Here is a 22,517-nt window from a genome sequence, read left to right as displayed (position 1 = left end):
CTAAGATCAGCCCGGTGGGCCAGACCTGGAACCCAGGGCACCCAGGCCTGAGACCGTCGCTGCTTCCTGCTGCTGTGGGGACTGGAGGACTCTCTTGGGTGCTCAAGTCAGACCCCAACCCCAGTGTCCGACAAGTGGGACCACTAAGGACTTCTTTTCCCAGCCTGACGGAAGCCCCTGGATCCCACCATGATTTCTTCCTTGGGAAGTAGAGCAATGATTCCAAACAGAAGACCACCCCAAGTCTACATTATGGCACCAATCAGAAGCAAAAGATACGAAGATTTCAAAGTTCTAAGAAAATACACCTTCCCACCACCAGAGCCTTAATCATCCTGAAAGCCCCTTCATAAACCCCACAGTCCAAGGGAATCCTTGGCCATTTCCATCCTCCTCTAGGATTGTGGACATGTGCAGAAGAGCTCATTTCACACTCCCACCAAAAACTGGAGATGGCCTGCAACTCTCCCTGCCCATGTTTCTACTTCTGATTCTAGTGCCCTAGCCCCTGCCTCACCCCCTGCCTCCCAAGGCTTATACACATAGTTCAACTGGGATCCACCCTTTCAAAGCAACTCAGACATTTGATACATTTTTCTGAACTCTCCAGTTGAGAGTTTTGATTCCTCCAGGCAGTGGGTATTATATGACTGGAAAAGCTGACAAATTCACTCAGAATCACATGATGATGGTTGATGATCACGTTGTCCTGATGGAAAAGGTTGACTTCGGAGTTACAGCCCGGGGTTGGGTCCTAACTCCATTGCTTGGTACCCAGTGACAACCTAACTGCAATAATATCCTCAGTAGTAAAATGGGGCCGACTGGGGCCCAGTTCCTGGCTCTCAGCACCTTCTGTGTGGTCAGATACTCAGCCAGTGTCAGCGGAATCTGAGTGATAGCAGGCGGGCGAAACGGGTCCCTAGTGGGTAAGCAGCAGTCCCTAAGGCCAGGTACTAAGAACAGTCACGCACTCTCCAGGTAGGTAATTCCAAGTAAGATTCTCTTTTTCAAAATGACAAATGGGCTTTTAGGACAGTGACATTTGGTGGATGGTGCTACCATAGTAGACACATGCATCTATGCCTTTGTCCAGACTCCCAGAATGCACCCCCAGAGTGAAGCCCATGCAAACCATGACTGGGGTGATGATGAAGTACTGCTGTAGGTCCATCGTTGTAGAAGGTTGGGGGGGGGGGGGCCATGCGCCTGGAGTGGAGCACTGTACTTTCTGCTCAATTTTGCTGTGAACCTAACCTTCTCTAAAAAGTGAAGTTTATGAATTTTTTAAATGGCATAAAAGATACATCTAAGCAAAATTAAAGCCTATTATTTCCAAATAAGTTTTTTTAAAGTTTCTCAAAGCTGGAATTTCCTCCCTCCCTGTCTCTTCCCTGCATTGCTGGTGTCCCCCACTCACTGAGCCACCGGCTAAGGGAGGGCTGGGGCCATCTGAGTTGCCCCTGGTGTTTGTTGTCTTGGGTCAGTTTGCCTGGGCGGGGCAGGGGTGTTGAGGTTGGTGACCAAGGACCACAAGAGTACTAGGCCCTCAAGAAAGTGCAGGCGAAGCTGGTGGCCCCTCAAAGAGACACGGAGAGGAGGAAGTGGCTAGAAAGGACTGGATCAGACGAGGTGAGGACAAAGGGGCCACATCACAGGGAAAACCTGAGTGAGACACAGAGGCTTCCGACCCCTGAAGGAGAAGAGCCAGAGCAGGAGCGGGAGGCGGGGGCCGGGGCGGGATGGGGGAGCTCTGCCGCGAGCGGGGGGGCACCCAGGGCCCCAGGAGGACGCACGGGGAGCACGGGGGCGCTGGCAGGGCTCACCGGGATGCCCACGGGCGCCAGTCGGCACACGAGACCCGCCAGGAGGTGAACCGAGGGTGGCCCCCAGGTTGGGGGAGCTGGTGGCCAGGGAGGGTCGCCGACGGGAAGGAGCGAGTACACCTGTTCAGAGTAGAGGGCAGGGTGACAGGACTTGTCAGGTCGCAGCCGTAGCCGCTCATCCCCGCGTCACCGCCACGGGAACTGCTCCCAGAGCCCCTGCTCGGGGCGCGGTGAGGCCCAGGGCCACCCACGAGGCGGGGACCGCCGCAGGATCCAGCCGGGGGGCTGCGCAGGGAACGGGGGCAGCGGGACACCGCGCGGGCAGGTGCTGACGCGGAGGCGCCCCCAGGACGCACCGCCTGGTCCCAGGGAAGCCCAAGGCCGTCCTGGGGGGGGGGGGGGGGCGTGGGGAAGAAGGCAAAAGGACATGTTTAACTGTGTTTCTGCTCGCATTTGCATGAGAAGCGGGCGTCTGCGGAGGGAGGCACGTCCTGAGTGCGCGTGGGTCAAGGAGGAGCGCGGAGGCTTTGCGCCAAGGACCTTTCTAGACAAGTTTGATTTTTGAACCCCATGAACACGCTCACTGATTCAAGAACTTTAGAGTAAGAACAAATGGTCTGGAGAGTAAACGCTGTGAGTGGGAGCGGGCGAATCCCCACTTATCTAGAAATTCCCTCCCGGTCCTGGCAGGGGGGAGGCGGGGGAGATGGGGGGAGGCGGGGGGAGGCAGGGTAACAGCCGTATTTGCCTTTTGGGGAAACCTGGGTGACACTTATGAGGCAGGGCTCCCAGAGGTGTGCCTCTGAAACCCTCCCCGACCCCATCAAAGGTAAGCCAGGTGTGTGCAGGGCGTGGGGGTGCAGCTGGCTCTGGGGAGCGGGGTACAGAGGGAGCTCCCGGCTGAGGGACCGCGGGCTGGGCACACCCGGCACCCCGGCTCTGAGCACACAGCTGGGGGCTCCGCCCGCCTCTTCTAAGCATTGGCTTTGGAGGTCAGCGCCACCCCCGCCCATGGGGTCTGGCACTCTGCCACCCTTCCTTTTAGAAGATAAGTCCCCTGGGGGCGGCAGCGGAGTCCACGGCTGCCCCTCCAGACCCCGAGGCTGTGGCTGCGCCCTCTTATGCAACCGACAGGACGCAAATGCATGACAGCCTGGCCTCGAGAATGCGGGGCGTTCAGAGCCAGACCAAGAGTATGTGTGTGGGGAGACGCCGGGCCTGCCAGCCTGCCAGGCCCAGGGAGCCGGCGACAGGGGGCGACCACTGACCTCCCCCGCAGTCGGCCTTCCTCATTCCAGGGCCTACACACCAGACCAGCGCGTCTCCAGCTGAGCAAAAAGTGGGAACGTGGGACAGTGCCACATGCGAGGGATGTCAGGAAACCCAAACACAGCACAACACTGATGTACTTAATTTGGCTTATGAAATGCAGTTTCTGTGGAATTCTGTTAGTGTTTAAAAAGAGAGAGAGAAGAAAAAGAAAGAAAGAAAGAAAGAAAGAAAGAAAGAAAGAAAGAAAGAAAGAAAGACCCACTTGATCAGCAATCAGGAGAACTCGAGTCCCCCGAGCCCGTCCCAGCCCACAGCACACCCCGCGGTTCCTCCCCCGCACCAGGTGGTAGTACCTGCCCGACCACCGCCGGGGCTCAGACCGGACACAGCCGCCCGGGGAAGCGGGACCCTGGAGGCACCTACGCGGCTGCGTCCTCCTCACCCGAGGGGGCCGTGGGCCAGCGTGATCCGGTGCCCCGGGTGGCACAGGTCGGCGGGGTCGGCGCCCTGCTCCCAGTCCCGTTGTCTCAGGAACAACTTTCGACAGCCGTCAGCCCAGCACTTTGGACCGTGTTGACCCTCCCTCCCCCCGAGGGCGGCAGGTGACACAGGGCACCCTACCTCCCTGACTCCCGGGGTGGGGCGGTTTGGACATGTGAACCGAGCCAGCCGGAGACAATGAGCTTCCCCTCCCGGGCCAATGTCCCAGCCGAGGGGCGAGACCCCCTTTCCTGGACAGGTTGTAGCCCTCAGGCTTCTAGAAGCCATCTCAGCCCCCCCAGGAGCAAACCTGCCTGAGGAGGAGGCCAACAGGGGGAAAGTAGAGCCTGGAGAACGACAGGCGCTGGGGCCCCGTTTGGGCTCAGCCGCCCCCGCAGCCGCCCCACCGCCGCCCGGGTTAGTGGCTCAGAAGGCGCCCCCTCCTCCCTGCCGTGGAGCTGCATATGGGGCGCCTGCAGCTCCAAGGGCGGAGCCGGATGCCAACTCCTGATACGAATGGTTGAGTCTCCGCAGAAACAGACCACAGTGCCCACATGCGAGGCTACAGGAACTAAAGACAGAGGGGTTCAAGGCGCCCTGTACGGGTCCCAGCTGCACACACTTCACAGTGGGGCCTCGTCCACAGGTCGTGACCGCACCGAGACAAGAATTGCTAAAACACAGAAATATTCCATTTTATTTTACTCTTTCCCCGTGAGGCCCAAGGAGAAGCAAATGCATGGAACCGAGCAATGACACGGACGCGCGGATCGGAGCAGCTTTGGAGGTTCACGGAGTCAGCAGAGTGGCGCGACCGAGGGACTGGGGCGTCCTCAGCCTGTCAAGCCAGGGGCACCGCCGTGCGGAGCCCGTCGAAGGATTCCAGGCTGGAGAGACCTGTCGCCGAGCGGGGGAGCCCGAGCGTGCAATGTCCACGGTGCACAAAGCACAACAGTGAGAGCGATGAGGTCACACACACTACACATCGTCGCCACCCGCGGAGCCAGTGTGAACCTCCGGCCGCAGTCCTGCAGCGCCCCTCGCCCCTCCTTCCTCCGCTCACGCAGGCGTCCATGCATTCAGCACCCATGTGCACCCGGAGGCCCCCCGGTGAACGCCGGGGTACGAAGGTGACAATTACGACCCATACTGCACCCTCAAGGAGCCCCCGGGCCCTGCCGCAGCGGCGCGGGAAAGAAGTACGATGGGGCCTGCCGTGAAGTGCGGGTACGGAGGGTCCGTGTGACAGGAGACGGCGCGGGCAGTCCCCCTCCCGTGGTTGCATGGCGGGAACGTGCCATCCCGCATCTTCGCCGTAAGGAGGCTATTGGTTCGCTGTCATCGCCAGTGTGGCTGGGGCCGCAGGCTGAGCGTGCTACGGGCTTCCCGCCGCGGAGGCCGCGGGGCCCGCGGTGGGTCGGGCCGCGCGGGCTGCGACTGCTTCGTCCCGACAGCGCGATCCGCCGGCGGCGTCCGCTTCCCCGGCCCCTGGCGCAGGTCCTCAGGGGCCGGGGGCGGATCCGGGCTCTGCGGGGTCTTCGAAGGAAGGCCTCCTCTCCCGCCTGCACACTGCAGGCCCCTCGGTGCTCTGAAAGGCCTCCTCCCTGTGTCCCTTGCACCGTGGGCGGGAAGCACCGGCGGCCGGCGGAGGAGCAGCGAACGGCCGTGCGCACCGCCTCCTCCCCGCCTCGGCCGACGCTCCTGTCTGCAGCTTCAGTGGCGTGAACGCGGTTCAAGACTGAGCGTGCTCCCGGACTCAGACCCGGCGATCACCGAATGCCGGCGACGGCAGGTGGTGGCGTCCCGCACGGCCTTTCTAACGCTTCCCGCAGAGTGGCTTTCGAGGAGGTTGGGGCAGCCCGAGGCCTCGGCCCACACCCCGCCTTCCACAGGGGGTCCCTGGGATACTTCCCTCCTTGGCCACGACGACACGCAGCCCCCAGTGGGGTTTCCCTTGTCAGGGGGGTCCCCTCGCCTCATTGCTGTTACAGGCTTCTGGAATCTGGCCAGCCGAAGCCACCCGCCCCCCCTCCCCCGGGACCTGGCCCACTGCGGAGTGGCCCCTGGTAGCCGGGGCAACAGTTGCGGCTCCTTAGCAGGGAGGCCCGCGGGCCCGAGTCTAGAACCTGAGTCTTCTGGTTCGCTTAGAGCCGGTGTGTACAGAGAACCGGAGACTGAAAGGCATTTCGGTAGAAGCACCGTGCTGAGTCCGCTTAAAAATCAGAGTATCCTTGTTAGTGTTGATTTGTGAACTAAATCTTTATGATCATTAAAAATCAAGCTTCATAAATGTTCTCATGGTATAAAATCAGATGGTCCATTTTCTAAAAATAAAACGTAAAAAACAAATAGGCCCTGATTTAACTTGTTAGTGAACCCCTCAGTGTATTCCCGTGAATCACTCACACACAAAGAAAACACAAGACAGAATCTGTGCAAAAATAAGAGCTCTCCGTTTTCTGTAACACCTTATCTCTTCTGTAATGAACTTGTTAAAGGTAAAAAAAAAGTGTCTACTTAGAAAATTATAAAAACATTGCTACAATGTCATAAATGCATTCTCTAGGAAAACATACCTTTGGAAATAGTACAACTATTGGGAATCCTTAAAGAAATTCAAGTCCTGGATGTACCTCAGGTACATTTCACTCAGGGCAACATTAACACCCTGTCTGTCCTCCCTACCACTTCCAGAAATTGTCTGCAACGCTCACTGACTGACATAGGATTCTTCTTTCTTCAAATGTCGTCATTGATCTCTGTGGATATCCTGAGGGTGACACCCTGTTAAAGACAGAAGAAAAAGGTTTCAGAGGAGGTGAAGTGGTGCCAGCCAAGGAACGTCCACCGGCAGTGCACCCGCCCTCCACAGATGACCTCACGGTGGGTTCTGCACACTCTAAGTTGGGTCTTAGAGAATTTTCTTGGCTTCTTATCTCCTTTTAGCTAAGAATTCACTTGTTTCGAAATGGAAGGTTTTTCTCTGTTGTCAAACTCTCTGCCTTGGGGAAGATTTTTCGACAACGGACTTTTGTTTGATAAAAGGACATATTTCCTATTATGTGGAACTAGTCAGCAGGGCCTCCTCAGAAAGCTAATAACCAGGGTCTGGGACTATGAGCATCCCATAGCAGAGGATGTATGAAAATTTCGCTGTTTGGGAGAGCTGGGGAAGATGTTTCCCTTATGGGGGGTGCCTGGGGGGCTCCACGAGTGAGCGTCTGCCTTTGGCTCAGGCTGTGACCTGGGGCTGCATGGGGCCAAGTCCCAAATCTGGCTCCCCACAGGGAGCCTGCTTCTCCCTCTGCCTGTGTCTCTGCCTCTCTCTGTGTCTCTCATGAATAAATAAAATCTTTTTTAAAAGATGCTTCCCTTGTGGAATAAACTGAACTGTAATATTTACGTATTTTTTTCCCAAACATAAGAGTAAAAGGAAAGATAGTGCTCTTACTTTTCTTAAGTGACAGAAATGTTCTCTGGAGTTCTCCTAACCCTAATTGTCAGCGGTTCATGACCGTTGAATCGGTAAACACCTACCTGGAAATCGTGGATGAATGTTAGGAAGTAGAATATAAAACCAAAGGCCACTGTCCACTCACAGATCGCACTCACCACATGATACACATAATCCTACAAGCAACAATAAGACACAGGATTTAGCCTAAATCCATCCACTGCAGGGTAGGTACCAAAATCAAGGGCTGGTCAGAGCGGAGAGAAAGTGGTGGCTGAGGCCTTGGGAAAGCCAGTGAGCAAGGCCGGGGGCTGACCACCAGGGCACCTGCCCAGTGGAAGCACGAAGGCCCCCGGCCCGGGGTTGCGCAGGCCCCCGCCGGCACCGGGCTGCAGACCCGCTCTGCACACTCCAGGAAGGCAGAAGAGGAGCCGCTAGGCGGCTGAGGCGGGGAAGCCAATCCAGACTCCAGAGAAGAAAGAACCTTCGCTCAAGGCGTGACTAAGCATCCCAGAGCTGAGGTGCACACCTGGAAAACGTCTCCTGGGCATCCAGGCCTCATTAACTAGACACGGTGCTGGGCCGGGGGCGGGGGCGGGGGGGCCTTCTCCGCAGCCCCGGGGATGGTGGTGAGCGCTGCTCTGCTGCCCTGGGACCCAGACGCGGCGCAGAGCGAAAGCCAGGGGCGCAGGGACACGGTCAGGGTGCCCTGGGCGCGGGGGTGACACGGGAGGCCACGCGGGCAGCGGCCCCTCCTGCGGAGGCGGGAGCCTTCGTATCAACAACGGAAGTGACCGGGAACCCAGGCCTCAGCCGCTCAATCCCACTTTCACCAAACGGGCCGCTGTAAAAGATTAAGAAGAAAGCCTGCGAGTGCGTGTGCGAGTGCGTGTGCGTGTGCGTGGGCGAGACGCGATCTCTCCTGATTTTTACATGCGGTCAATTACTTTAAAAGCATCTTTAAACACCATCTGAAGGGCCCTCGGGGGCGCAGGCGGGCCGCGTCTGGACACGTCTAGATCCCAGCTCACGTCCTAGTCTCGGGTAGGAGCGTAAACCCCGTGCTGGGCTCCACACTGGGTGTGGAACCGACTTAAATGTAATAAAATAAACAATGTCTGAGTCAAAAGGACGCGTCTGCATCGTGCCTGGAGCCCACGGGCCAGGCTAGGCCGGCGGCGGCTTCCACCCGCCTTTGGTCCCAGGGCGGCCTGTCCCGCTCCCCTCCGCTCGGCCACAGGTTCCCGGGGAACGAACACCCGCGGGGCTGCGGGTTCTGCGGGGCGTCAGGTCCTCTGAGGCAGTTTCCAGCGGCGGAGATTTCGGGGAGGTGCAGGCGCCCGAACGCTCGCGGACCCCGCTTTGCTCCCGCTTGCTCGCCACCCACCCGTGCGTCCTCGTGCAGCCTGCGGCCGGCGTCGGGCCTCCGTGCGCGTCCACCGCCACCAGGAACGGAGGCGGGCACCGGAGCCGCGCGGCTGAGCGCAGGCTAGGAACCTCTCCGTGAGGCACGAAAGGGCCTGGGAACCGCGGGGTGCTGGGCCGCGCGGCGGAGGGCAGCCCCCGGCACCGCCCCGGGGCTGATTCGCGGTGCAAGGGCTCCCCCCGGCGGCGCCACCGCACGGCGCAGCTGCGGCCGCCGGCCGGGTCTCCTCCCCCGACGACCTGTCCCCTGTGTCCCCAGCCCCTCCAGCCTCCCGCGGGCTCCTGCAGGCCCGGCACCCGCGGACCCTCCGCCTGGGACGGCAATGGCCCCGCTGCGCTCTCGGCACCCGCGCATGGCTCTTCCTCGCCCCACGGCACGGTTCCCGGGAGCTGCGGGCCCCACCATTCGCTGGATTCTCCGCCTGCCTGCGGGTGGCTGCAAACGCCAGCCTTTTACCCAAACTGCTTTTTGAAAAACATCCTTAAAAAAAGAAAAAAAGAAAAAGAAAAATATCCTTAACTCCCCTGTCACTTGAAACACGAGCTGCTGCTCTCACACACTAAGTCTGCTGGAGCATCTCGAGCAGGTGTGCCTGGAGCACCTCTGAGAGTCCCTGAGCACCTCTGCAGGAGTCCCTGGAGCACCTCGTGTAGGAGTCCCTGGAGCACCTCTGCATCAGTCCCCCTCAATTCCAAACATTTGATCCAGGTGTTCTAAGGTTTGACTAGAAGTCCCGGTCAATCCACCCTACGCCTGGTGGCTCCCAGTGCCACGACAGACATTTCTCTTTATGTGTCACTCCCACCTCATATTCAACAATCCTACCACCAGATCCCCCCACCGGCCCTCATCGGGACCCTGCTTCTGTTCATGGGGCAGAGTCTCTGCTTCCCCCAACAGGACACTTGGAATTTCTCTTTGGTGCATGTCCTTCTGTTGTCGTGTTTGTCACTTGCCAGTGCCCATTAAACATCTCCCCTTCTTATATCCACCTGAGGCTATCTTATTTTTTTTAAGTTTTAAATTTTAATTTCTGTATAGTTCACACACAGGCATATGCATTTCAGGAGTAGAATGTAGTAGTTCAGCACTTCCTTGTATCACTCCGCGCTCCTCCCAGTTAAGGGCCCTCTTAATCCCCTCTTGTTTCACCCCGCCCCCACTTTGAGAGCCAGCATTTTGTTCTCTGTAGTTGAGTCTGTTTCTTGGTTTGTCTCTCTCTCTTTTCCCCCTTGTCCATTTGTTTTGTTTATTAAATTCCATAGGAGTGAAATCAAGTTATTTTGTCTTCCTCTGACCTATGTGGCTTATCTCTAGCTCCAACCATGTTGCTGCAAATGGTTGGATGTCATCGTCTTTACGGCCGAGCAGCATGACACTGTGTATACACACCGCAGCCTTACCTGCTCACCTATGCAGGGGTCTGTGCTCCACTCCCTTGCCATGGCTCCTGGAAACCACGCTGCTCTACATGTACGGTTGCATGTAGCTCTTTGAATTAGTGCTTTTGTATTTTTTGACTACTCAGGCCTGTGATTACTGAATCATATGACAACTCTAGTTTTGACTCTTTGAGGAACCTCCGTACTGGTTTCCACAGTGACTGCACCAGTTTGCCTTTCCACCAACAGAGCACGAAGGTTCCATTCTCTTCACATCCTCACCGACACTTGTTGTTCCTTGTGTTGTTGTTTTAGCCACTGTGGTGGGGGGTGAGGTGGGAGCTCATGGTGGTTGGGATGTGATCTTCCTGATGAGGAACACGCTGAACTCCCCGGGTGCATCCAGACTTGAGATCTAAACCTGAGAACTGCCTTCTCTGGCCACCCTAACCCCAGGCTCAGTTCTCACCCATTCATCCAGGGGTTACTTCTGACTAATATTCTTCCAATGTACTTGCTTTTGAAGGAAGGCTCTGTTCAAAGCTTATTCAGGCCCCCTGAATAGGAGGCTCTCTGCCTCCCCCCTCACAGCTCCACATGCACTCCTCGCCCACGCATGTTGCCCTGACTGCACTGATGCTCCAGTTCATCCTGAAACAAACTGCCCTCCATGCTGGAGCTCACCCCATCCTCTGATTCACAACCCCTGCTCTGACCTCCATACCCCTAACCCACATCGCCCCACCACCCATCAACCTGTCCTCTTGATTAGAAAATTCCATTAGGAATTTAAAATTTTGCAAATAATTTTGAGAATAATCCCCAGGAACCGGGTTCGACAATCATACTGAAGACAGGTTAAATGTTACCTTTTCTTTCGGATTCCACTCCAGCTTGGTTATAGAAATTAGTGAAGCACAGGCGATCACTAAGAAACGGAAATTGTTAAGGAAGCTCAAAAAAAAAAAAAAAACCACCCTAGGTCTTTTAATGTTAAGACTATTCTAATAATCATCACACAGTGTTAAAATGTTAATACCAACATTTCTGCAATCAGATCTGCTATATTAGCTTCTTTAACCTCAAACCTTCAGCTCGATTGTGATAGCATTTCAGTTATAGCACAGACATATAGCCACTCCTCAGTAACATCTTTTCAGTCAGGTATAAAATGTTAATCTGTGGCTACATTTTGCTCCACTCTGCTTTTTAAATTTGGTCAAATGACTGACACAGCCATCTAGATGGCTTTTGAGTACTTTCCACCTAAAATATGATTTTTCCTAAATTAAGGTATTGAATAAAAATACTCTTCCCCTATAAACCCAGTTTCAAGGCAACAGCTTTAAGGAAAACATAACATTTCAAAGTACCAAAGCATTACAAATAACCAAGATTCATCTACAAAAACCAGCTACAGTTATCTTTAAAAAAGAGACTTATTCTATCAAGTCACGGGATAAGCAGAACGCTTCCTTCCAGGCTCAAGGGTTTACAAATCAGAGCCATACATAGTATTGTGTATAATACTATTGGGGGTGCCCAGACAGGCCAAACAGTGCCTGGGACTGAGGCTAGAGCCTCCACGACCATCTGCACAAAGGCCGTGGCAGCCATTCCAATGGAGCTTATAAAGGCACAGGAAAAGCTGGGGATGAGCTGCGATGCTCTTAAAATGCTTTTGCAAACAGTTATGAATTCAAAGCTTTGAGTCAGTGTCAAGTTTAGAACTTCCTCTGAAAGCTAAGTCAGCGTCCTCCTCTCCCTGCCCTCCCTAAGCTCCCATATTTTGCAATTCTTAACACTTCTCCATTTCTCAAAATGAAAGATTCTCTGATCCTGTCATTACCATATTTCTGTTTCTAAAGTTTAAAAGCCTCTGAATTCTTGAGCCTCATCTTCTGCGCATCAGGTACCACGCTGGCAGTGAGGAAGGGGGAGACAGAGAAAACTCTGGCAAAACAGACTTGGTGTCTGCTCTGAGAAACATCATGGCCTAGTGGGATGAAGCCCAGGGAAGGAGCTGCACTAAGACAGGAAAGAAGCTTAACTGGGCATGAGGAAGGGCACGAGGTGTGATGAGCACTGGGTGTTATGGGCAACTGAGGAGTCACTGGCCTCGGTCTCTAAAACCAGTGATGGACTCTGTGTTGGCTAACTGAATTTAAATTAAAAAAAAGGGGGGGGGCACAATGATGACTTGGAGGGAAAATTATGAATTCAGAGTGGAATGGGGTTTGAGGGGTCAGCAAAGGCTTCCTGAGTTAAGCTAATGTAAGCTGAGGCTTGAGGAGCCATCTGGAGCAGCGTCGCCCCAAAAGTAATGCCAGCCACATGCGTAATTTAAAATATTCTCCTATAGGCAGACAGCTTCTGCTCTGCCATCCTACCCAACTCTCCCTTGGGGTGTATTCAACAAACTTCTACCTCCTTACCAAAAAAAAAAACAAAAATCACCCTAAAAAGAACCAAATGAGGGGCACCTGGCTGGCTCAGTCAGTAGAGCACGTGACTCCTGGTGTCCAGGTTGTGAGATGGGCCCCATGATGGGTGGAGAGATGACTTAAAAATAAAATCTTGGGGGATCCCTTGTTGGCTCAGCAGTTTGGCGCCTGACTGGCTGGGGGGCGTGATCCTGGAGTTCTGGGATCAAGCTCCATATCAGGCTCCCTGCTTAGAGCCTGCTTCTACCTCTGCCTGTGTCTCTGCCTCTCTCTCTCTCTCTCTCTCTGTGTCTCTCATGAATAAATAAATAAATTAAATAAATAAAATTAAATCAAATCTCAAAGATAAATAAATCCAAATGAAATTAATTTTAATAATATATCTTATCTAACCCAGCATATCAAAAATATTATCATTTCAACATATACTAATATAAAGAATGAATAATTAGATATTTAACATTCGCTTTCTCTTTCTTCTTAAATCTTTGAGATCGGTGTGGTTTTTAGACTTAACTGCATATCTCCACGTGGACCAGCCATGTTTCGCATGCTCAGCAGCCTCGTGGGGGCTAGTGGCTACCAGAGGGGGCCGCTTGGCTTTGGGGAAGGCGGTGGAGGAGGACAATCCAGGCAAGGAGAGGACAGTGGATGGAGGCAGAGGGCAGGCAAGGGGAGTCCTGGGCAAACTGTGTAACGTGGGGTCAACCACAGGCAGTTTCATGGGGCACCTGGATGGTCAGTTGGATCAGGGTCCCACTCCTAGATTCAGCTCAGGTCATGACCTCAGGGTGGTAGGGTCAAGTCCCACATGGGGCTCCGTGCACAGCGTGGAGTCTGCTTGAGATTCTCTCTCTCTCAAATAAATAAATAATAATAATAATAAATATTTTTTAAAAACCTAAAAAGATAGGCAGTCTCAGACTATGTGTCTCAGGCACAAGGACCTGGGTTTTATGCTGTCAGTGATGTTGAAGGGTCAGAAGCCGGTTGTGGGACGGGTGGTCTTGCAGGGAGGCCTCAGGGATGCTAGCAACCGCCTCCCTCTGTGCTTCAGTTTCTTCCTTAGTGAAGTGAGGATGATGTTCCATGGACATGTTGCAGTTAGAAGAGACAAGCGCATTTTAAAGATGTCTCAAAATCTTTGTAAAGAAATATAAATACCATGCTAAGGTGTCAGCCAAAACACCTTTCCATTCGGATGATCTCGTTCTAGTCAATCTAGCACAGGGGCGTGCCCGTTTCTGTTTGGGGTGCTGTCCCTCAGCATTGATCCCAAGAACTGCCAAAAAACGGGACCTATTTGTATGTGAAACTCTAGGGCCTGAAATGCTTATCCTTGCTAAAATTCTCTCCGATTTTAACATATAGAGATGTTGTCTCTCAAGCTGGAAGCAAGGAAAGGTTTCCTACACCAAACTTTGGCTTTAACACCACAAATGCTCCTACTATGAATTTTACAACTAACACAAGCTAAAGGTTTCAAGTAGGTATATTTGAGAGAAACATGAGTGTCTTCAATACATGAATAGGACAAGGAAATTGCGAAGGAATTATCTCTATACTGAGACTATGCATTTTGCTTAAATTTCTCAACACTAGTATTTGCTTCCTCTGAGCTTGGAAATTTTGTAACTAAAAATTTCCCTCCCTAAGATGAAAAAAAAAAACAAAACCCAAAGCCTTAGATTTCACATTTTGTGCAGCTTCTGTTTCAAAAGAGAAAGGTAAAACTTGGTATTTAGAAGCACATGGTGCATTTTCAGTCAAGCTCGCCCGCGTTATGCCCCAACTCCATCCAGACCACCAAAGTTTCTGCTAATAAAAGAGTTGCTCTTTTCCTACCGTCTGACAGAAATCACCATCTTTTGATGGCTCTGCAGTTTTTCTCTGATAAAACTGCACATGGTATTTCAAAAGATGTGGAACCTTCCAGCTTTTAAAGACACAGCTTTTTTTTTCCTGTTAAATACCTCTAGAAAGAAGAGAGAGAAAGGTCAAGCTCTCATTTCCTTTAACCCAGAATGCACAAGCCTAAAAATTCCTATTTTCTTTTCACGCTGTTGAATTAGAAAGTAGGGTGAGATTTCATCCTGAAACTAGAATCAGTGATAACGAGAGAAGGCTGTCTTTCAACTGACTTAGAAGCAAACGATAGAGAGGGCTTTTTCAAACCACTTAATTTGGATGAGTAAATGGCACCATCTACTACTGAACCACCGACTGCAGGGCGAGGGCAGGGGACGGGCCTGGGCCCTCACACAGCTGTTATCTTAAGTGCAGTATCAATATTTGGGGTTTTTGACCAAGCACTACAAAGAAAAATAAATATTTTCACATGGCTTATGAAATGTTCCCTGTCGGAAGGAAAGTAAACAGCCTAAAGTGTTCCGACAGGTTTCTATTCTTGCACACATTCCCAATTCTTTTTTTTTTTTCACATTCCCAATTCTTACCTAACCAGACAATGTTGGGATATGTTCTTTATGGTTTTCTTAACAATTTCTCCCAATTGTTCTCCCAAAACCTGTGAAAACCGGGCTGTTAAGCTTTGCTGTTTTTCCATGCTCTCGGGTGGTGGTTGGGGGGCAGCTGGGGGACAGAGGGTCGGGCCCACGGAGACACTGACAAGTGTGCAAAGGATACTGGGGACGACGGCCGCACAGGACACAGCGGAGATGGCCATCCGCACATGGCATGTGGACATGCTGTTCCACTGGGGACACGATTTGTAAGAGATGATGGACTGCAGGAGTGTGTAGCCCACACCGCAGACGAAGGCCAGGAGGGCGCCGCCGTCATGCACCACCGGGACAGCCAGCTCCTGGAGAGAGAGAGTCACAACAGCCATCACCCTGCAGCACCCACGCCGGGCTCCCGGAGGCCACTGGCCCCACTGACCCACCTGCTGAGGCCTGGAGGGCGTGGGCCCCCAGTAGTGCGGGGGCACGGCCTCCCAGGCCCTCACGTCATGCCCTGGGTATACCCCCCGCCCCCGCCAATGTGGGCACCCTGACCCAGACCCGGTTGTGGGCACTACCCCCCCGCAGGAGGGCAGGGTCACAGGTCCTGCAGTCGGGCAGAGCTGGGTAAAAGTCCCCACCCTGCATTTCCCCATCCCTGAAATGGGCACCCTAACCCTTGTCGTGCAGGGCTGCAGGGAGGTGTCCCGGGAATTCCTTTTAAAATTATATAACCGGTTGCATGAAGGTGCCGAGCGTGGCCGGGGCTTTTCAGGCTCCCCTCACCGGTGACCTCATGCTCCTTCCCCTGGCTCCCCACGCACAAGCCTCAGCAACTGTCGCCAGGCAAAGGCTGATTCCCATGGAGGCTCCTTCCCCCACCCTTCAACCAGCTGTTGCACCGGAGGGCACCCCCATGACCAGTCCACACAGAGACCTGGGCTTGGGCCACGGAAATGCTCACGATGGACCCTTCACAGAGCTTGCTTTTGGCTCCTTTCAAATATGCAGGGGGCACTGACCTTCAGATGTAACAGTGACATCGGACTGAACTGTGGGGTCTCTGCTTGAATTTGAAAATGTGAGCTTTTGCAATGGCACAAGTAAAAGTATTGTCCACACAGGAAAGGAAGATTTTAAAAAATGACTTTCAAACTTATTTTCTAAGGAAATTTTACTTCCTGGCATCAAACCTAGTAATATAAGGGAAATCCCACTCTCTGATTTATGTCACAATAAAACATGGCTGCTTAACATTCTGACACATGGCCTATTAGGCACTCATGTATTAGGTATAGACCCTGTATTCCTAGGTTACCCAACACAGGAATATAGAGTTGGGAAAATCATATATGAAAAATAAAATACATTCTATGTCTTTAAAATATTTATATACCTTTAAGTAAAGAATTTTTTAAAAAACCAACTGAACTGTACACTTAAAAATGGTGAAGATGGTCAATTTTCAAAACATTTATTTGAGAGAGAGAGCATGAACGTGGGGAGGGGCAGAGGAAGGGGGAGAAGCAGGCAACGAGCGCCCCACACAGGACCCTGAGATCACAACCCAAGTGGTAGGCAGACGCTTAACCTACTGAGCCACCCTGGGGCTTCTAAAGTGGCCAATTCTATGTTATTTGTATTTTGCTACAATGACAAATAGCAATAATTCAGAGGAAATGCAATCAGTCTCTCAAAAAATAACCACACCCCCACGTTCACTGCAGCATTATTTGCAAGACAAGACAAAGACAAAGACAAAGAAGCAAGACAAGAAGACAAAGAAGACAACCTCAGCATCCATCAAAGGATGAACGGATAATGAAAACACCACACACATACACAATTATTCATCCATGGAAAAGAAAGGAATCTTGCTACTGTGACAACGTGGATGGACACAAGGGCATCATGCTAAGTGAAATGAGCCAGACAAACAAAGACAAATCCTGTGTGATCTCACTTATGTATGTAATCTTAAAAAAAAAAATTAAATCTGAACTTATCGATACAGAAAACGGATCAATGGTTGCCAGAGGTGAGGGGTGGGGGTGGAGATGGAGGATGGGGGAGGGGGGATCAGAAGATAGCAGCTTCCAGATATAAGGCCCAAGGATGTAATGCACAGCCTGGTGACCATAGTTATTAATGCTGTATTATTATATGTTCAAAAATTGGTAAGAGAGTCAATCTTAAGAGAAAAAAAATTGTAACTATGTGAGGTGATGTCTGTTGATGAATTTATTATGATCCTTTTGCAATATGCACATGTATCAAATCACCATGCTACACACCTTACACTAATACCAGGCTATGTGTCAATGAAAACTCAGTAAAACTGAGGGGAAAAAACCAGTATTAAACCAAAAACAATATTCAACCAAATATAAAACCAATACTAAACTGATAAAATAAAAGAATGAAGAGAAACAGATATTTTTCCCCTTGGAATGTCAGGCACATTCAGACAAAGGAAAGTAAGCAACAGGCTGGACTTGCACTGCTAATGAGTCATTTTCAGGAATAACAATCTGAGAGCCCCGAGTCCTTCCATGCTCAATTTTATTTATTTTTTTTTTTTTTACGTGAAGTAAATCAACATCCTGGATTTACAGACTATTTCCCCTCCAATGGCTATCAGGGAATTTGCCTCCTCACCCCTGCCCCGCTCCCAATTCAACCCATCCTTTGGGACCCACCTCTGCACACTGGGTGCCCCCCCCACCCCACATTGACCCGGACCTGACCAGACCAAAGGGCCAGGAGTCAGCAGGAGCGGGACTGGGGTGTGCTTTCCCCTGTGACGTATACACTCTCCCATCAATGACGACTTTTAGAAGGGACAGGATTCTTAGTTCGGAGGTGAACTAGGGATAGATGCTAAAATGAAAACCCAGCACCCTTCGGGATCTCTTTTTCGAAACTCTGTTGCTACTTTATTTTTTTTTATAATTTTTTTTTCATTTTTTTTTTATTTATGATAGTCACACACAGAGAGAGAGAGAGGCAGAGACACAGGCAGAGGGAGAAGCAGGCTCCATGCACCGGGAGCCCGACGTGGGATTCGATCCCGGGTCTCCAGGATCGCGCCCTGGGCCAAAGGCAGGCGCCAAACCGCTGCGCCACCCAGGGATCCCTCTGTTGCTACTTTAAAAGGTGGTGAAGAAGAAAGAAGAAAAGAAAGAAAGAAAGAAAGAAAGAAAGAGAGAGAGAGAGAGAGAGAAAGAAAGAAAGAAAGAAAGAAAGAAAGAAAGAAAGAAAGAAAGAAAGAAAGAAGGAAGAAAGAAAGAAAGTTAGTTGAAAGGGTTCAAAACCTTGGCAACTTGACTCTCCCAAGAAGGAAATTTCTGGAAGGGAAGTCAAGCATGGAGAGAGGCTGGTGAGGACACGGAGCAGCAGCCACGGCCCCCAACCAGCTCAGGACGCAGCCCCTGGAGCTCCTGCCCAGGCCACACGGGAGGAGAAGCGCCGACAGGCCCAGGGCTCTGTGGCTCACGCCCCCAGGTCCCCCGGGAGGGAAAGCTCAACTTGGTCTGTTCATAGCTTGTGGAGAAGGAAGTAGAGGCTATGGAACAAGGAAGTCATAAGGGTTATTTACGGGAACAAGGACAAAGCAAATACTTTGCTTCCGGGGAAGTTTGATATTCTATTCCCGGTTTCTGTGAAGATGTCATGGCCTCGCGAAACCTTAGAGAACCACCAGTTTGGTTGTCGGCCGGGAGTTCTCTTTGTGGAACCGGCCCTTCTGCTTTGAAAGGCGACAGCTGTCGTGCTCACCCCGCAAGTTATTTGGAGAAGAAAGTGACAGGCCGTGGGACACGCCACCTGCGCCCGGAACAACTCAGGTCCGCCGTCCCCAGGCTCCCCCTTGCCCCACATCTCAACCCTTCTCCCCAGCACACGTTGCCGGGGCTGGACTGTGAACTGTGGCCAGACTTTCTCCCCACAGGGATCTCCCCATTTCTGGCTGGAAGGTAACCGGTTCCTACCATTGCTGGCCGGTGGCTTCCATCCCCACCGCGGCTGCCCTGCCATGCTCGACCGGGACACAGAATGACCCGTCAGGCCCACGTGTCCCCTGGCAACCAGGACCAGGACACCACCTGTCTCCTGAGGCTGTTATGGGGATGACAGAAGTTAAAGCACGGAAGGTTTTCATAAATTCTGTCACATAGGAAATTTTCAATAAATCAGTTGTCATGAAAAACCAAGTGCACACGATCATGAAAAAGAGTCTCCCCATGTGACCAAAGTCACCTGAAACCATGTGCTATAGCCTTTGTCTTATTTCACCATAAAAGCACAACGAGGGTAGGAAAGTCAAATGGAGCAAGAGGCAAATCTACTTGCACAGTGCGCTCCACCGAGCCCTGTGCACTTGCCTGTGGAGGTACAACCTGTCTCTCCCCTTTGCACCTTTCAGTGTCAACGAGGAAACAATGATTGGGGCTTTAGAACATTCAAGAATGAAACCTCGTGGGACGCCTGGGTGGCTCCATTGGTAAAGTGTCCGACTCTTCATTTCAGCTCGGGTCCTGACCTCAGGGTCACGGGAGGGAGCCCTGCCTGGAGCTCTGGGCTGAGCGTGGAGCCTGCTTGGGATTCCCTCTCTCGCTCTGCACACACACACCCCTCCCTAGAAAGCAAAGCAAAGCAAAGCAAACTCGTGAGCCCTGAGACCCAAGAGATTATCTGCCCTGCAGAGCGCCCAGGAGCAGCCGCGCAGTCAGGAAGGTGTCCACCCCCCTCACCCCTCACCCCTCACAGCGCGGTGCTAAGTTTCCCACAGCACTGTGCTGTCCCCAGCCCCCGCAGCCAGCAACCCCCCTGCAGCCGGTGGACCCCCACAGGCGGCACCCCCGCGGGCAGTGAGAGCATGCGTGAAGGTGGAACAGACTGCCCGACAGTGACGCTCCTGACATTGTGCAGCAGGGGCACCGGCAGGTGCACGGAGAGCGGACAGTGGATGGAACAGGTGCAGCGCCCGGCCTGGCTCTGGCGAGGGACAGCGGTGGCCAGGGGCCAAGGCCAACACCTCTTTAGAAAATAAGCCTCATGCAAGACGGGAAAATTCTGTAAGGCGGTGTCCATGGGCAGGAGCATGAGCCCTCCGGAGTTTCGGCCTCTGTGCTGCCGCAAAGACACCGCAGTGGGGAGCGGAGCCCGCCAAGCAGTGCTAGCCTGTGCCGGCGACCGCCGCGGTGGCCCCCGCTCAGCCTGCTGGGCCCGGAGCGTGGCGCGGAGCCCTCCTCATCCCCTTTGCAAACCCGATATACAATGAGTATTTTTAAAACATGAAATGTTGTCTCCATGGACAAACAGCTCCCATGCTTCCAGAACGAGGCCGGGAGGAGCCAGTGGCCACAGGCTGGACAGACCCGGGACTGCCCCCCACCTGCTGTGGGAGGAGCGGACTGCAGAGCACATACAGGCCGCCCCGAGGCCTGGGCTCCCAGGTGAGGGCGCTGAGTAACCCGGGCAGGCGAGGCTGCCGGGCGGAGGCCGCTCTGCGAACCTGCGCACACATGCTCGTGCACACAAATATCTTCATATTCTTTTTTAAAAAGATTTAATTTATTGACTTGAGAGAGAGAGAGTGAGTGAGCCCAGGCGGGGGGAGGTGCAGAGGGACAGGGACAAGCTCCATCCCGGGCCCCCCGGGCCCCTGGGATCACCATCTGAGTGGAAATCAGGACTCGGAGGCTCAAGCAACAGAGCTCCCCGGGCACCCCCAATATTTCCACACTTAACGGAGCTGTCCCAGTGACCCAAGGCCTCTCCCACCATCAACCTGGCTGATCACTGCTGAGCGCAACGGGTTCCCCATGCCCCCCATGCCGCCCGCCCAGTCTCCCCTGCAGGGACCTTCAGATGATAAAGACCTGTTTCTAGGAAGCAACCTACCCCACTTAAATGCTTGCCCCCCCCCACCACCACACAGGCAGCCTCTACCCTTGCTGTTGCCCTCCACGTGCCCCCTCAGCCGCTAGGGTGCCAACAACCGAGGACGTACCTGGAAATTGGCCACGATGCCCATTCCGATACAGCCCACCAAGCCGAGCACTAGCGACACCAAGTTAAAAACAGGAGTGCTGAAATAGCTGGTTTGATTTTGCTTCTCCACTATTTTATATCTCGTGTACATCGTGGCTGCACCTGGAAGGATAAAAGGCACTTTGCTGAATTGTGACTATTTGACCTTTCAGAACGAAAACCACAGGGACAGTTTGCATTGCTTTTTTTGAGTCTCTACTTCAGTCTCCTAATTGCCGTCATTTCCCATTCACCCCCTATTCCGCCTCCGTGTGACAGACAGACACACACACCAGCTTGCCTTTTGCCCTTTTCATGTAAAGCTACTGTGCACATATCCTGTGACTTTCTTTCTCTCTCACATAAAGTACACCACCGTGGAGCTCGCCCTGCATCACTGTCTCACTGCGTTTACAGGTCTCATCGCCCTATTGATTTAGTCTGTTGCCCCCTCATGTCGGGCTCCTACATCGCCAGTGTTTTCCCTGTTACCAGCAATGCTCAGTGAGAAGCCTTGTACACAAGGCTTCAGCACACTTTCAGTGCTTCTGAAAGACGAGTTCCTAGGAGTAGTATTACTGGAGCTAAAAGTGTGCACTAGTAAAATACCAAGAAGTATCCACAAATCGCCCCAACACGGTTTTGTGGCACTTATACTCTCACAGTAAAGCTCGAAAGCAGGTCTGCATGTTCTTGCCTTTTTAATTATCGCCAATCTAATGAAGGAGAAATCGCAACCTGTTGATTTAATCTGCATTTCTCTGGTGATTAGTGAGATGGAAAACTTTCAGTATGTCTACTGGTCACCTGCATTTCTTCTTCTGAAAATCACATTCAATTTTTTTTCCTGATTTTTCTCTTGACTTTGTCTGTTTGTTTTTAATTTGCTGTTGCTTTTCACACATTATGTACTTTAGTGGATTATCTGCCGTAAATATTACAAATTTTCTTCTAGTCCATCTTTAACTTTGTTTTCTGTATCTTTCTCACTTTGAAGTTTTAATTTCTTTATTTTCTATATCCGTCAGTCCTTTCCTGTTTAGCTTCTGGGTTTTGTGTAAGCTCAGATAAGAGTTTCCACCCTCAGGTTTTAAGAGCACTTTCCTATTCTTTATTATCTCACAGTTTTGCTTTGCATGGTTAATCCTTTCATTGCTGTTGATTTTTGTGAATGGTGTCAGGAGAGTACTTAAAGGTGTTTTTTTTTTTTTTTGAAGAGCTCATCAATTAACCAAATACCACTTACTGGTTTGGAGAGTAAAGTCACAAACTAATCTCCGCAACCGCAGGGTCCTTGTCTTTCTGCAGCTGGGTCCCTAGCACTAAGAATAAACACAGAGCCTACCACACCCTAGGCACCTACAAACTGAATGTTGACTACATGGATGGCTATCACAGTTTTAGATATGTATGAACTCTTACTCAGCAAATGTACCTTATAGGGGAACTTACATCAATATGCAAAGATGTATTTAAAAGAATATTCACCAAAAAATAAAGAATATTCACTTGAGCATGGAAAATTGCAAAAATCAGAAATAGCCTCCAGGCTTCACATAGGGGACTGATTAAATAAATTATAATGAGATGGGTACCATGCATATGTTAAAAGAGCAGAGTAGATTTTTTGTCCTGACAGTGTGTGATGGTCATGTTTTGCTGAATTTTAAAAAGCAAGCTAAGACCTAATCATTTCTCAGAGACTATTTGAAGTGAAGATGCTGGTGACAGTCTGCCT

At 52.0% G+C, this 22,517-nt stretch overlaps 1 protein-coding gene across 6 annotated transcripts in view; it reads right to left on the bottom strand.

The window, feature by feature from the left end:
• The window catches only part of DRAM1 (DNA damage regulated autophagy modulator 1), a 47,575-nt gene that overhangs the window by 8,190 nt on the left and 16,868 nt on the right, over positions 1-22,517 (bottom strand). The window contains exons 3-7 of one of the 6 annotated variants that reach the window (XM_077846089.1): positions 20,760-20,902; positions 14,931-15,108; positions 10,710-10,768; positions 7,030-7,208; positions 4,249-6,362 (exon numbers count right to left, since the gene is read on the bottom strand). In XM_077846089.1, the coding sequence (XP_077702215.1) occupies positions 7,035-7,208; positions 10,710-10,768; positions 14,931-15,108; positions 20,760-20,902 (554 nt within the window). In that variant the 3' untranslated portion in view covers positions 4,249-6,362; positions 7,030-7,034. Of the gene's footprint in view, positions 1-4,248; positions 6,363-7,029; positions 7,209-8,732; positions 10,159-10,709; positions 10,769-12,691; positions 13,419-14,930; positions 15,109-20,759; positions 20,903-22,517 lie in introns of those variants that run through there. The other 5 variants (XM_077846090.1, XM_077846092.1, XM_077846093.1 and 2 more) reach the window with 5 other exon arrangements.

This window comes from Canis aureus, chromosome 13 (assembly GCF_053574225.1).
Source record: "Canis aureus isolate CA01 chromosome 13, VMU_Caureus_v.1.0, whole genome shotgun sequence".
In the NCBI taxonomy this organism is placed as follows: domain Eukaryota; kingdom Metazoa; phylum Chordata; class Mammalia; order Carnivora; family Canidae; genus Canis; species Canis aureus.
The sequence above is the reverse complement of the archived record's forward strand: the minus strand, read 5'-3'. Positions and strand labels throughout refer to the sequence as shown.